Source organism: Arachis ipaensis, chromosome B4, assembly GCF_059453495.1.
Source record: "Arachis ipaensis isolate K30076 ecotype BB chromosome B4, ASM5945349v1, whole genome shotgun sequence".
In the NCBI taxonomy this organism is placed as follows: domain Eukaryota; kingdom Viridiplantae; phylum Streptophyta; class Magnoliopsida; order Fabales; family Fabaceae; genus Arachis; species Arachis ipaensis.
In genome coordinates this window covers 144,169,165-144,183,736 of record NC_142439.1, presented here as the reverse complement: position 1 = coordinate 144,183,736, position 14,572 = coordinate 144,169,165, and the positions used below count along the sequence as shown (strand labels likewise).

The 14,572-nt window shown below is 35.2% G+C and overlaps 2 protein-coding genes and 1 pseudogene across 2 annotated transcripts; 1 reads left to right on the top strand and 2 right to left on the bottom strand.

Annotated features, from left to right (window-relative positions):
* The first annotated feature begins 293 nt into the window (after window positions 1-293).
* On the top strand, window positions 294-3,074 carry LOC107635440 (PLC-like phosphodiesterases superfamily protein). The gene is made up of 8 exons (XM_016338913.3): window positions 294-524; window positions 633-755; window positions 1,526-1,663; window positions 1,755-1,853; window positions 1,980-2,283; window positions 2,369-2,592; window positions 2,685-2,771; window positions 2,857-3,074. Exons 1-8 carry the CDS (start codon window positions 438-440, stop codon window positions 2,890-2,892), a joined length of 1,098 nt encoding a protein of 365 aa, XP_016194399.1. The 5' UTR covers window positions 294-437; the 3' UTR covers window positions 2,893-3,074.
* Window positions 3,075-3,086: 12 nt separating this feature from the next.
* LOC107635439 (receptor-like protein kinase FERONIA) lies at window positions 3,087-5,244 on the bottom strand. The gene is made up of 2 exons (XM_088483328.1): window positions 4,786-5,244; window positions 3,087-4,689 (listed from the first exon to the last, which is right to left on the bottom strand). The coding sequence occupies exons 1-2, from the start codon at window positions 5,123-5,125 to the stop codon at window positions 3,242-3,244; spliced, it is 1,788 nt and encodes a 595-aa protein (XP_088339454.1). The 5' UTR covers window positions 5,126-5,244; the 3' UTR covers window positions 3,087-3,241.
* Window positions 5,245-10,057: 4,813 nt separating this feature from the next.
* Window positions 10,058-12,826, bottom strand: LOC107635434 (receptor-like protein kinase FERONIA pseudogene; annotated as a pseudogene).
* Window positions 12,827-14,572: the final 1,746 nt, after the last annotated feature.

Genomic DNA, 14,572 nt, shown 5'->3' with positions numbered 1-14,572 from the left:
CGTGAGATTTTGTGATTTGTCATTCAAATTTTGCCACCATTAAACAACACCCTTACGTTTTATTCTGCAGATAATATTCCAAACAAACACGCAAAATTCTGCCTATGTTACACGGTAGATTTCTACAAAATAATATTTATTTTGATAAAACAATTTCTTCCTCGCATAATCTCTTATTAGTATCCGAATCATTCCAAATATCAAAGGTTCAAAGACCATTCCCATGATGAAGAATAATAATTTAAAGTTTTGCCATGTCAATAGGCCTATGTGGCAAGGCTTTAATGAACATTAGGCGTATATGGAAGAATATCCCAATGTCCAAATAAAATTTCCTATATAAGATTTTTATAAACATGACAATCCCATGAATTTCGTTTTCTCAGCCAACTCAATAAAACCCCATCATTGATATTATCATTGTTATTTTTCACAATATGGGTTCTCTTCTCTGCTTGCTTATGGTTATTCTCCCATCATTGTTTTACAATGTTTCAGCTGCTTGTTCTAATGGAACTTGCAGGGTTTGTATTTGTATCCCTCTCACTATATATGCTGCTTTAATTTTAATTTATGAAATCTATCTTTAAGTTATTTATTCAATTATTATTGCTTTGTATTGATTTTATTAGCTACTTGATGAGTGTTCATCTGATAAAGATTGTGGAAGTGGACTGTATTGTTTCTCATGTCCATTTGGGTTCACAGGCTCAAGGTGTGTCAGATCATCAATCACTAATCAATTCAAGCTCATAGTAAGTTATCTATTATTCTATATTATATCTTCACTGTTCTGGATTCATTTTAATTGTTTTTTTATTAAAAAATTAGCACCGGCACACTTTTATTTATGATAAACATATACAAGGTGGTTGGCATGCATCAATGCCAACCATGGTGGTTGTGTCACTAGGGTATTATTCTTGTGCCCAGAAATCCAGACCCTATTTTGATTTGTGTTTTTATTTTCATAATTTTTTTGTTTTTAAAATTGTGACAAAAAAAATAGTCAAAATAATGAAATTATATTTTTATCTATTACAAATATTAAAAACAGACAAAATAAAAAGAAAAAAGAAAAACACAAACCATACCATCCATTTCTCTCATGTTACATTATCCTACATTCTCTTATATTTTTGTTTTGCTGAGTTTTTAATCAATTTTAATTTTGTATTAAGAAATGAAGAGTTATGATAAACATCTGAATCTGTTAGTGTATCGTTATCAGATCAGTCCAATTTGTTGGAAGGTTATTATGAAAAAGTCATATGTTTTTGTTTTATTTTTTTAATTTGTAATATTTTTGGGCCTAAGAAAAAGTCTTATGTAGCTATGTTCATGGCCGGCTAAGCAACACAGAAACAAAACAGTAAATTCTTGAATATTCTGACCAGGAAAAAAGAAAGTAAATCTAGTGAAAGATTAATAAACAATTTATTTTATTTGCTTTTAGTCAAATAGACAAGAAAATTGTAATTATTCCATACTTAATTTTTTTTTTTCCTTGTGTATGGATACATAGAACAATTCTCTACCGTTCAACAAATATGCATTTTTGACAACACACAATTCATATGCAATCGAAGGGGAGCCATCTCACACAGGCGTGCCACGTGTCACAGTCACCAACCAAGAAGACAATGTTACACAACAACTTAATGTGAGATATTATTGTTCACAACCATATATGTGTTATAAGCAATGTTTATAACCCTCCATTTTGTTTCATCAATATAATGATTAATTTGCAGAATGGAGTTAGAGCACTAATGCTGGATACATATGATTTTAAAGGGGATGTTTGGTTATGCCATTCATTTGGAGGCAATTGCTATGACTTCACAGCTTTTGTATGTAAATAATTCCATTTTTTTTTTCATTTGGTCTAAGCTTTCCTACCTACTTTGTCGAAGAACTTTTTAACATTCTTAATCACTACATCTGCAGCAAGATTCTAATATGTAATTAACTAGCAGGAACCTGCTATAGACACACTGAAGGAAATTGAAGCTTTTCTTTCAGCAAATCCATCAGAAATTGTCACAATTATCTTGGAAGATTATGTTCATACCCCAAATGGTTTGACAAAGGTTTTCACTGATGCTGGACTAATGAAGTATTGGTTCCCCCTAAGTAGAATGCCCAAGAATGGTGGAGATTGGCCTCTTGTTAGTGACATGGTTTCCAAAAACCAAAGATTACTAGTCTTCACTTCTATCAAGTCTAAGGAACAAAGTGAAGGCATTGCATACCAGTGGAATTACATGGTTGAAAATCAATGTAAGGGAAAACAACAATATATTATATTCAAAACTCAATGTATCTTGGTATAAATTATATACAAATGTTGATTTAAATTGTGCAGATGGAGATGGTGGAATGAAAAATGGAAGCTGTCCAAACAGGGCAGAGTCATCTCCTCTTAATGACAAAAGCAAATCATTGGTGTTGGTAAACTATTTCCAAACTACTCCAATTAAGCTAATCACATGTAAAGAGAACTCTGGAGCACTAATTGGTATGCTAAGAACTTGTTATGGTGATTCTGGTAACCGTTGGGCTAATTTTGTTGCTGTTGATTTCTACAAGGTTGGTTTTTGTTTTTCAAATGTATTGGCAGCTAAATCATCAAATCATCATCATGAGAATAATACTCATAATCTCATATTGTTATTATGCAGAGAAGTGAGGGAGGAGGTTCTTTTCAAGCAGTGGACACTCTCAATGGGAAGCTATTGTGTGGATGTGATGATGTTCATGCATGTCAGGTAAAGCTTTTCTTTGACTTATTATGAGAAACAGAAAAATATTAATATGGAGCTAGTAAAACTAATTCTGATTCTTTGTTTGCAGGCTGGATCAACTTCACAAGCTTGTTCATCAACATAGAAAGCAGAATGGTTGTTGGCTAGTGCATAGTGTTGTCAATTTACATTTAATTCATTTTAAATCATTATTGCTTGCAACTGTAATTGGATATTTGGATCACACACTACAACTTTGGAGAAAAGTTACATATACCAATACTTGTTTTGCTATGCTGAGTTATCTGAAAATTTTTCATCTAGCTACTATGATCTCGGTGAAAAAACCTCAACAGTCAACAGTATCATCAACATAATTATTTACAAGCACATAAATAAATTAACCATAAGGTACAAAAATGCATGTCACCGTGGGACATTCTTGCTGATATATATAAAAAATATTAACATGTGGTCAAAAGATGACACAAGCATCAGTCTTCTGATTTTAGTTGAAGCTGCAAGGCAAGTTCAAGTCCCTCCACCACTTGTCCCATTGATGGCCTCTGATTTCCTTCATGAACAACACAATTCAGTGCCATCTCAACAAACTTGCTCAAACATTCTTGGACAATCTTGCCCCTAATAAACGGATCAACCATTTGGTCAATGGCATGGGGTCCCTCACTTTGGCAGGACCTTGCCCATTCCACAAGGCACCTCTTTGGTCCCTCAACTTTTCTAAGCAAAGGTGCCCTACCACACAACACCTCAAGCAACACCACACCAAAAGAATACACATCAGATTTATGAGTCAACCTCTTAGTCTTTGAGTATTCAGGGTCTAAATATCCAAGACTACCCTTAACCTCTGTGCTAACATGGAACTTTGACTCCCCATTTGGTCCAATTTTGGACAACCCAAAATCAGAAACCTTAGCCACCCATTCCTCATCCAACAAGATATTTGATGTCTTCACATCACGATGAATGATCTTGAATTTTGCTCCACTGTGGAGATATTCCAATCCTAGCCCTGCCCCTATGCATATCTTAAGTCTTTGCTTCCATGAAAGAGGTGTATTACAAGTCCCATACAGATGATCCCGGAGGGTCCCATTCGCCATGAAATCATAGACGATTATCATGTCGTCTTCGTCGTTGCAATAACCAATCAAAGGCACCAAATGAGGGTGGCTAAGTTGAGACAACATCTCGACCTCGTTCTTGAACTCTTGAACACCTTGCACACCATTTTCAGGGATGAAGCGCTTGATGGCGATAGGCTTCGTGCCATCATCGATATAGCCTTTGTAAACTTTGCCAAAACCTCCAACACCAACAACAAAGATGTCATCGAAGTTGATGGTGGCTGCACTTATCTCAATGATTGAGAAGCAACGACATGAGTTCCCTGAGGCCAGTGTTATTGATGATTTTCTTGAATTTGTTGTCTCTTCATAGATCAATTCCATCTTGGCCTTGTGCTTCATTCTAGAGTTTCTCCAAACCCAGATACATAAGAGGAAAATAGAAGACATCGAAATGAAAACAGAAACTGCAATGACACAGTAAAGAACACCACCAGATATTGATGCAGGCTTTGTCTGCGATGGTGGTGGTTGTGCTGATGGTGAACAATTCATGCATGACTCTTCATGATGAACTACCTCAGAAAATCTGAACCTCGATTTCTTTTGCTTGTTGCATTGATCATGGTACTTGAACAAAGACATGACCTCAATCCCATTAACAAAGGCATAAGAATCTTTATGAGTGGTGTTTGGGATGAAGGTCAAGGTTAGATTCTGACCTGGTTCAACTTTTATGCAGTGCTGATACTCAATAAGTAGAATCTTGTTTGGATCACTATGATGATGATGATCTCGGTGTTCTTGAGCAGCACCTGAAGCGTTGAAGTCCCTGAGAAGAGTATAAGGTCCTGCTTTCACAGAAAACACGGACTTAGAAGGATGGAAATTGGGGTATGAAGCAGGGTTGAAGTGAAGCTTAATGAACTTGTGACCAGGAGTGACACCATGAATTGAATATGTGAATTCATAGTGAGAGATTCTTGAAGTGCCATAAGGATCATCACGATGAGGAGTAGCAACAGATATTGAAGATTGATTCTTCTGTGGTGATGATTCTAAGACAGAAAAGTGTTTCGAATTGGTAGCGTCTCCAATCCAAATTCGCTTGTTAGCTAGAACAATAGAGTTTGATTCAGTGCCACAGTTGATTGCTAAATCTTCTACACGAGAATAGGCGTATATAGGTTTGATGAAATAGTGTTGTTGGTGAAGAACTAATAAGAATAACAATAATATCATGTTTGATGATCTATAAACATGGAAATGGCTGAAAAAATAGTTCATGATTATTGAGTAGTACACCAACAAAAATGCAGAAAAGTTTAATCATCGTATTGTATTTATGGCAAGACGACAACAAGCACAACACGTAAGAAAGGTAAAGGTGACATCATCAACCAACGATCAACGGTTACTGGTTTGTACTACTATTATTGCCGTGTATGTTTAATGCGACTATTTCAATGTACAATATTCCAAAGCTTGGAACATTTTCCACCGTTCACACTTCACACCAGACCTTTTCTTCTAAGAAATGTCAGTGTAAGTGTGTGTAACATATAACCAACCATATGTCTCCCAAGGTGATGCATGACAGAAGTTGAGTAATATTATATCACCAAATTTATATAAATTTCAGAGTTCTGCGTGGAAGATCATGAACTGTTATGCTTATTAATCACAGGCCCTACTTATTAAAATGAAGTCATGTATGAAAGTACGTGATCGTTGTTTCCCTTGTTAAACTAGAAATTTTCTTTTCAAATTAAATTTATGAGAATTAGAGAAAAAAAATTATTTTGCCCAATAATTAACGTTTCAGGAAGGAGTTTCGTCGTTTATCTTAACAAACAACAACGACAACTTCGTTACAGGGAGACAAAAACTTAGAATAACCTGAGGGGGTAATAAGAGCACAGGAGGATTCAACGTAGAAATTAGAAAAACAAGCGTAAAGCTCCAAAACATCACTTTCACTAAACATGCCACTTAGATAAAGACACTTAAAATATTTTTTTTAAAGATGTTTTTAAGTAATTAAAATTCAATAAGTATAATTTATTAAACTATGTTATTTTATCAAAATTAGATCAGATAAATTGATTTGACCACAAAATCAATAAATTATATCTTGAACGGATCTAAATTAATATTTTTTATAAAAAATAATTACAATATCCCTATTATAAAAAAGACTAAAATATTCTTATTATATATATAATTGACAATCCTAAATTTTAACTCTTTTCTTCTCTCATCATTATAGGATTAGAATTTAGAATTTTTAAAATTAAAAAATATATATAATAAGAATATTTTAGTCATTTTATATAATAAGATTATTGTAGTCATTTTCTATAAAAAAAATATTAATTTAAATCAGTTTAAGATTTGATTTACCGATTTTTCGGCCAAATTAATTTGTTTGATCTAATTTTGACAAAAATAATATAATTTAATCAATATAGTTTGATCTAATTTGTTTCACTATTTCATATTTTTTAATTTTTAAAAAAATTGTGAATAAATACTGAAAAATAAAAATTCACGTACAGTTATTTTTATATAAAATTGATATTTATATGAAATTGATAGTTAAAAATTATTAAATTATTAATATATTAAATTATTTAACAATTTTTAACTAACATTCACATAAAAATAATTGTACACAAATTCTTAATATATTAAAAAGTTAATATATATATATATATATATATATTCCAGATCTTCAAATAACGCATAAGAGCAGAAAGGCTAAAAAGAAGTATAACCGCAAATACACACCCAACAAATTAGCGACATTGCTGAGTTTTGTTTGTGGGTTGATTGAGACTGTCTTTTCAAGTATGTTCGGTTTGTCTGTATAGACTACATTGTTTTTTTTTTGTCGTTCTTCCTCATCTATGTCATTATAAAATTGAGTGGAAATTGATCTGTCAGCAACTTTCCTGCACATGCTTGGATTAGGATGCAAGCGTGTTTCGTACCATTCTGGCTATAGCTTTTCATCTAATATCGGCAGAAACTTCGTCTCATATACTTTGAATACAGTCTCTTGTCTGTATACTGGATGAACATATTGATCCCATTCGATGCTTGCGGCGGCACGAATGGTAAGTGCATGACGACATGGAAAATGAAGTGATTGGAAAAGTCCACAATCACACGTGTCCATCGACAATCGAACACAAAATGAATTTTGTGACCCTCGAAAGGCTCTAACTCCTCGACCACAAACGCTGAAGTCCTTCTGTCGCAGTGAGTAACACGCATCCTCGATATTCCCTCCATGTTCTTCTCAATAGCAGTTACCAGCCATTAGAAAAATTGATTTCCTGCTGCCAGATGTGTCTGTGCCTCTCTGCCCTTTCTTACCAACAACTGCCTCAACCTGTCGTAAATGTATTGCACGATAGCTGAAATCGGCAAATAACGCATACCCTTAAGTACTGCATTCCTGCACTCGGAGAGGTTCGTTATCATGTGCCCAAACTGGCAATCGCTGCTGTAGAGCTGTAACCATATTTTTTTGTTGAATTTACCTGTCCAATCCGCCATTTCACGCGACAGACCTCTCAAGGCATCCATGAACAACTCGTACCCAGCCTTGCTGGGACTATAAGCAGCATTTATGAGATATCGCTTGCCTTCTGCAGATTTGAAATGAGACACAAAGTTCGCAACCATGTGCCTGACACAATAAGCATGGAACGCTCTAGGAGGGTGTCAACCATTATCGTCGGCTCTCAATGCAATTTTGATCGCCTGTGATTTATCAGATATAATCAACAGGCCATCTTGTGGGGTCACATATCGTCTCAGCTTAGTAAGGAAAAACAATCAGAACTCCATAGTCTCAGACTCAACAATTGCAAAAGCAACCGGAAGGATATTACTGTTACCGTCATGTGCCACTCCCATAAGCAACACACCACCATATTTGACATACAGATGTGTGCTATCGACAGAGATGAAGTGCTTACAATGCTTGAAAGCCTCCACACAAGCAAAAACGCTCAGAATACCTTATCAAATTGGTTGCAATCGCGGACCATAAGATGCCCATCATAATACGGGACGGCGCTAAAATCACATATTGTTCCGAGATAACAACTCTGTAATGCTTGCAGCAATCTCGACACCTTATTGTATGACTCCTCCCAATCACCATATATCTGAGCAGTTGCCTTTTACTTTGCCATCCAAACCTTTCTATACAAGGGTTTAAAGTGATAGTTTTGCCTAACTGCATATTGGAGAACAAGGATACTGATAGATGGACTGGACTATATCAGGGGCAGGATGACATTACAAATGAGATTGTTGTCCAACTGTCAATAGTCCTAAGACATGGTGGGTGCTAAACACGTGTGCGTACCTCCAACTCTACACACCTCCCTAACGAAATAAAATATACATGGTTGACATTTTTAACAAATATAATAACGATAAATAAGAAAATACACCATAATTAAACTTGACCTCATCATCAGTATCCTGCTGCAGATTGCCGATAGTAGATTTGGTACTCTAACTGGTCCAACTCTACAACTCGGTACTCAGCACTTCTATGAATGCTGTAATTCTTCAAACCTTGCACTATCACATCTCTGCTTTTGATTCTGTGACCAACCCAAAATTTCACACCACCGTCTAAGTTGTAATCGTCTGCTCCCGCGTTAAAAATAAAGTCTTTTCATTCATCGCGTCCAGATACAACATATGATAGTGCCTGGGTACAGCTGATAAGGCCGGAATTGGGTGCGGGGCAGGCTGCGTGGACCGACGTCTCTAGTACAAACTCCTTCTCATCATCATTTTCAGAAGAACCACTATCATTGCTATCGGCAACATACTCTTCATCGAACTACTCACCGTCTACGTCCATGTCTCCCACTGGATTAGTAACGTGTAGCGGTAGTGGTGCAAGAGGTGGGTCATCCTGCACAAAATTCGAGTTGCCAGATCCACCGCTACCGACATCACCAACTTCTGCAGAAGGCTCCATCACTTGTTACGCCATGATTCTACCATGGATGTCAAACATGAGCCTCACATGCTCGTCGCCATGGAGGCAAAACAGACAGAACCGAAAAAACTCCATTTTTCATCGGCGCTAGCAACCTATACCCAACTCTTTCAATCTCTTTTCTCCCTCTAACACCAACGTTCGTCAATATCAGACTCTTTAGCTTGGACAAAGAGCTTATACGTCGAGTGTGCAATAGAATGGAATTATCATACTCAAATGTCACTCCAATGTCACCGTTTCTCATATGACAATTGAGGATACACACTAACAACTGCATATCCACTACCATTAGACATTTTTCTTAATTTTTCGAAGAAAAACAGAAGAAAAAATGATGTGAAATGTTTGTAGAGAATACAAATGGTTGTACATCCTTTTATAGCTGCTGAAATTTTGTCGTATTATATCTCATTTACAGTGTAAATAAAATAATATTGTATATATCTAAACGAGATATACACATTTCATCTATTGTGTCTTATTTCATTTACAGTTTAAACAATATATACATAATGTTATTTCATTTACACTGTAAATGAAATAAGAGATACAATCCATTTTGATAAAAACACTATAAATTATCTATTGAAAAAGTCTAGGGGTAGCAACTTTTGTGTTTTGTGGCCCGCACTTAATCATCAAAAGAAAAGTGAGTGATCTCCCACCATTAGATGTAATCTCACACCATTAAAAACATTATTGATGACCAATTGATGGTTATAAAATACAAAAGTTGCTGCTCTTATCTATTTTCATAAAATAACATTGTATATATCTAAACGAGATATACACGTTTTATCTATTGTGTCTTATTTTATTTACAGTGTAAACCATATATACATAATGTTATTTTATTTACACTGTAAATGAAATAAGAGATACAGTCTATTTTAATAGGAAAAGTATAGGGTACCAACATATTATCTGTCAACTTATTGTCAATAATAATTAATTATTATATTTTAAACACATATATAAAGAGACACATCCAGAAAATATATTTATAAAGACACTTTTATTAAACACAGTCATAAAAAATACATTTTTATTAGACACATCCACAAAAATACTTTCATTAAACACAGTTATAAATAAGAGTTGGCAGAAGTTGGCAGAAATGTTGTTGGTAACGTAGCGCGATTGATTTTGATAAAAATACTATAAATTTCATAAATAAAAAATTTATTTTATTTATTTAAAAAAAATCCACATTATTATTGAAACAAGTTGTAGTAGATTTTATCTTGCTCTTGGATCTCCAATTACAGAGAACACGAAACCAGAAATCATAGCACGTTCCTCACTACTACCCGAAATCTTAGCGACCCTACTATCCTTGGTCCCTTATTCATCACTAGTAAAAAGCACGTCACTCCCTTCATCACTCGTAAACTGCGGTATCAACGGTCTCTCCTCACCCTTTTCCTTTTGTTGGGCCCCACCAAAACTATTATCTTTGTCGCCTTCGGCCAACTGCATTGCAAACTCGAGTGCCCCGACCACATCATTCATCGATGGCCGTTGATTTCCATCATCATGCAAACAACTCATCGCCAATTGACCGTACCATTTCAAACACTCTGGCGTGATTGAGCCTTTCAAGAAAATATCCACCGTCTGATCGAGCTTACCCTGATCATTCAGTTTTCTTACCCAGTCAACCAAGCTGGCCTTGTGCTTGTCCACGTGACGGATCAAAGGCGGCCTCGCACACAATACCTCAAGAAGGACTACACCGAAAGAGTACACGTCAGATTTTAAAGTCAAGCGTTGACGCTTGTAGTACTCAGGGTCTAAATACCCAAGGCTACCCTTAACCATGGTGCTGACGTGGGTTTGGGAAGTCCCGGTGGGTCCTACTTTGGATAATCCAAAGTCGGAAACCTTGGCCACCCATTTCTCGTCCAATAAGATATTTGTGCTCTTGACGTCACGGTGGATGATATTGTGCTTCGCACCTGCATGAAGATAATGCAGCCCTCTTGCTGTGCCTAATAGGATTTCGAGCCTCTGCTTCCAAAGAAGAGGTTTGTTATCTGAACCGTAGAGATACTCAAGGAGAGTGCCACGTTGCATGAAGTCATAGACGAGGATCATCTCTACGCCATCGTTGCAGTAACCAATGAGGGACACCAAATGAAGGTGCCGGAGCTGGGAAAGCATATCAATCTCGTTAAGGAACTCGTTGATGCCTTGTTGAGAACCGGGTTTGAGACGCTTGATGGCCACGGGGGTTGCACCCTCATCGATGTAGCCCTTGTAAACGTTACCGAACCCTCCAACCCCGATGATGAACACATCGTCGAAGTTGTTTGTGGCAGCTCTGATCTCTGCGATTGTAAAGTAGCGGCATAAGTGTGATGGCAGCGATGATGAACCTTCCTTTTTTGTGGTTCCCTCCCTATAATCAAAACTCCTCCTCCTCCAACTGAAAATGATGATTCCAATAACAGATGTCAGCACGAGGCATGAAACTGCAATAACAGCAACGATAACAGTGATTATCTTTTTCTTTGAGTGTTTGGATGATTGTGGCAACTTCTGTGATTCTTGTGTGGAAGTTCGAACATGTTCTGGATTGGGTCCTGCGAGATTGTTGGTAGCATCACTGATTTTGAAGATCTCGATGCCATTCAATATGACATCATGGTAGTTGGTTAACTCGGCATTTGGCAGTCGTTGAAGCTTGATGGAAATGTTGACTTTCTTAGAACTTTGCCCTGGGTCATCAGAGAGAAGCTGAAAAACATAATCCCTTCGAACAGGAACGTGATTACCACCACTCCAGCCAATCACATCGGCGCAATCCTCAGCCAAAAGCTCTGATATAAATATCTGAAAAGATCTGTCGGTATAGCGTTTGATTTGTGGCGCATACTCACAAAAATGTAAACTGACCATGTAAGTAAACTGTGAATCCACTTCAAACCGCCAAGTCACGTTATAATTCTTGGTCTCGCGCATCCCGTAGCTTCGCGCACTCAAGTAAACAAGGCTAGGTGCAGTGTAATCTCGAGTAATATTACTGTTGAATTTCAGTGGTGGATAGCCGAATGAAATACTCGACGGATACTGCTTCTCTATGTAATCGGCATCCGGTTCCCAAGACCTGTACATACCAGTATCTTGCTCTGGTGCAATCTGTGTTTCACCAACGTTGATTCTGTAAAGTGTTTGCAGAGCTTTTTCACTTTCATGCTGATGCCATGGCCTACAAACTCAAACCCGGAGGACTTGCTGGGGTCCGTGTAATAGAGGTAGGGAGGCATGGAGACCACCTCAATCCCGTTGATGAAAGCATAATAAGATTTTCTGGGAATGAAGGTGAGGTCAAGCCTCTTTCCTGTTTCTACGTTGACACAGTATTCTATGAAAAAGGTCATTTCGTCATTGGCGAGCCAACGTGAAGCATTGAAATCCTTGAGAAGGGTGAAATTGCCCGCTGTAACGGAAAAAAGGGTGTTGTAGGGTTCAGAGTTGGGATAATTTGTTGGATAAAAGTGAAGCCGAAGAAACTTGGGGCCATTAGTTTTGAGAGGGAAGGAGTATGTGAAATTGGAAAGGAAAATGCGTGCAGAGCTAAACGCAAATGAGTTAGCTGAAAGAGGATATGGAGTATGAGTTATGAGAGATGGTTGCTTAGTTTGTGGTTGCTCAATGGTAGAAAATAGTTTGGAGTCAACGTCTCCTACCCATTTCCGACCAGCGTAGACTGTGGTTTCTTTTGATGAGCCACAGTTGACAGCAAAATCATCGTCAGGATGGTATGATGATGCACCCTGCGCAGGAACCACTAGTGAATGAAGCAGAAACAGTAGGAGTAGTAGGAGGGAAAAGCTAATAATTGGTGGTTTATCACTGATTACTACTTTGTTTCTTGGGTACCCCATACCTCCCCGAGAGGTTCAGAAACGCTGTTATGTTGAAGGAAGTGACGTGTTGTGCGTAATTCTTGCTCCTCTGTTACAGGTTTAAGTACTAGGAAATTCGCAAGGCAGGGAAAACAACCCCGTGTCCTCGCAAGGCCCGTTTGGAAACACCAAAAACTTATTTTTTTTTCAATTTTTGACTTATAGAAAGTTACATTAATGTGTTTGGTACAAATTTTTAGATAAATTTTAAACTTTTCAAAAAGTTATTTAAGAATTTTTGAAGAAGTTAAAAAATGTGACTTCTCCTATTTTCAAAAGCTATTTTATCATTCTTATTTAATGCACAACTTTAAAACAATGACTTTCATAATAACTTTCCAAACACAAAATAACTTATTTAAAAGTTAATATTAATAAAAGTCCTTATATTTTAAGCTCCTTTTTCAAAAGAACTTATTTAAGAAGTTTAGCAAAACTAGCTCTTAGTCTTTTGAACTATTAAGAAAAATGACAAAAATGAAAATTCTATGAGTATTTAATTTTAGTTAAAGAATTACTTGACACAGAATAGAGATTAGAAAAGTCTAGCGCCATCAACTTTATTAAATTCTGGCCAGGATATAACCAGTAAAAAAAAGTGAGCTATTAGATGAAATCTTACACCAATCTCACACCATTAAAATCATTATTGATAGTTATTTGATAGCTACAAATCACAAAAGTTGTTGGCCCCTAACATAGTTCATAGAGATTTATTTATTTTGTATTCTAAAAATATTATATGATTATACTATTTATACACTAAAATCAGTCACTAAAATACATATTAAAATATAAATATACATTAAAAAAAATTCAACCACACACATATTTATATACAAATATATTAATGACTAATTTTAGTAACTAATTTTAGTGTATAAATAATATTTTTAAAAATTATATACCCATTTAATAATTTCATTTTAATAGATTTAACATTACACAACATCTAATCAAATTTATATATTTAGATTATCTTTTGTTACTGAGTTTAAGAATAATTACTTTTGAAAATACTTTTTTAAATTTATATCTAATCCAAGACTTAAGTCTAATTTGGGTAAACAGTTTAATTAAGCTCATTTTGAAAAATAAATTAAATAATAAATATTTATGACCCAGTTTGGATAAATAACTTAATTAAATGAAAAATAGTTTAAACAATAAATAATTAAATTAAAAGTAACTTATAAATAAATTATTTTGTATTTGAATTTTTAGTTCTAAAAGTGTTTATTTTATAGAAATGTGATAAAAAGTAGTAGTATTATGAGAGAAGTCATTTTTTTAACTTCTCTATAAATTCCTAAATAGCTTCTAAGAAAGCTACAATTTGGTTTTGGAAATTGCAACAGTCATTAATATTACTACTTTTTATAAGTTAAAAGTTCAAAAAAATTACTTTTGAAACTTTTCAAACGGGTTGTGATAAAAAAAACTTTTTATTATAAAAATTTTTTTTTTTTTAATTTTTCTATAAGCACTTAAATAATTTTTTAGAAAGTTACAATTTGATTTTAAAAATTGTATTTGAATATACATTTTCATAAGTTAAAAAAAATTACTTATGAATTTATCGAAACAGGTCAACCTTTTATATATATATATATATATATATATATATATATAGAGAGAGAGAGGTAATTTACATAGATAAATTGAATGAGAAAAATTAAGACAGATGTTCTAAATTGAATTTGGTTACTATTCATATCCTCACCCAAAACATATAGCCAGATCCAAATGATGAATAGAGGTCCACTACTACACCTACCTGTTCTT

Bases quoted from the DNA above. Each gene is read 5' to 3' on its own strand.
- LOC107635440 (XM_016338913.3), top strand. From the start codon at position 438: ATGGGTTCTCTTCTCTGCTTGCTTATGGTTATTCTCCCATCATTGTTT. The intron at 756-1,525 runs GTAAGTTATCTA...ATGGATACATAG, and splicing joins CTAATCAATTCAAGCTCATA to AACAATTCTCTACCGTTCAA. The intron at 2,593-2,684 runs GTTGGTTTTTGT...GTTATTATGCAG, and splicing joins TTGCTGTTGATTTCTACAAG to AGAAGTGAGGGAGGAGGTTC.
- LOC107635439 (XM_088483328.1), bottom strand. From the start codon at position 5,125: ATGAACTATTTTTTCAGCCATTTCCATGTTTATAGATCATCAAACATG. The intron at 4,690-4,785 runs GTGTCACTCCTG...CTGTGAAAGCAG, and splicing joins ATTCACATATTCAATTCATG to GACCTTATACTCTTCTCAGG.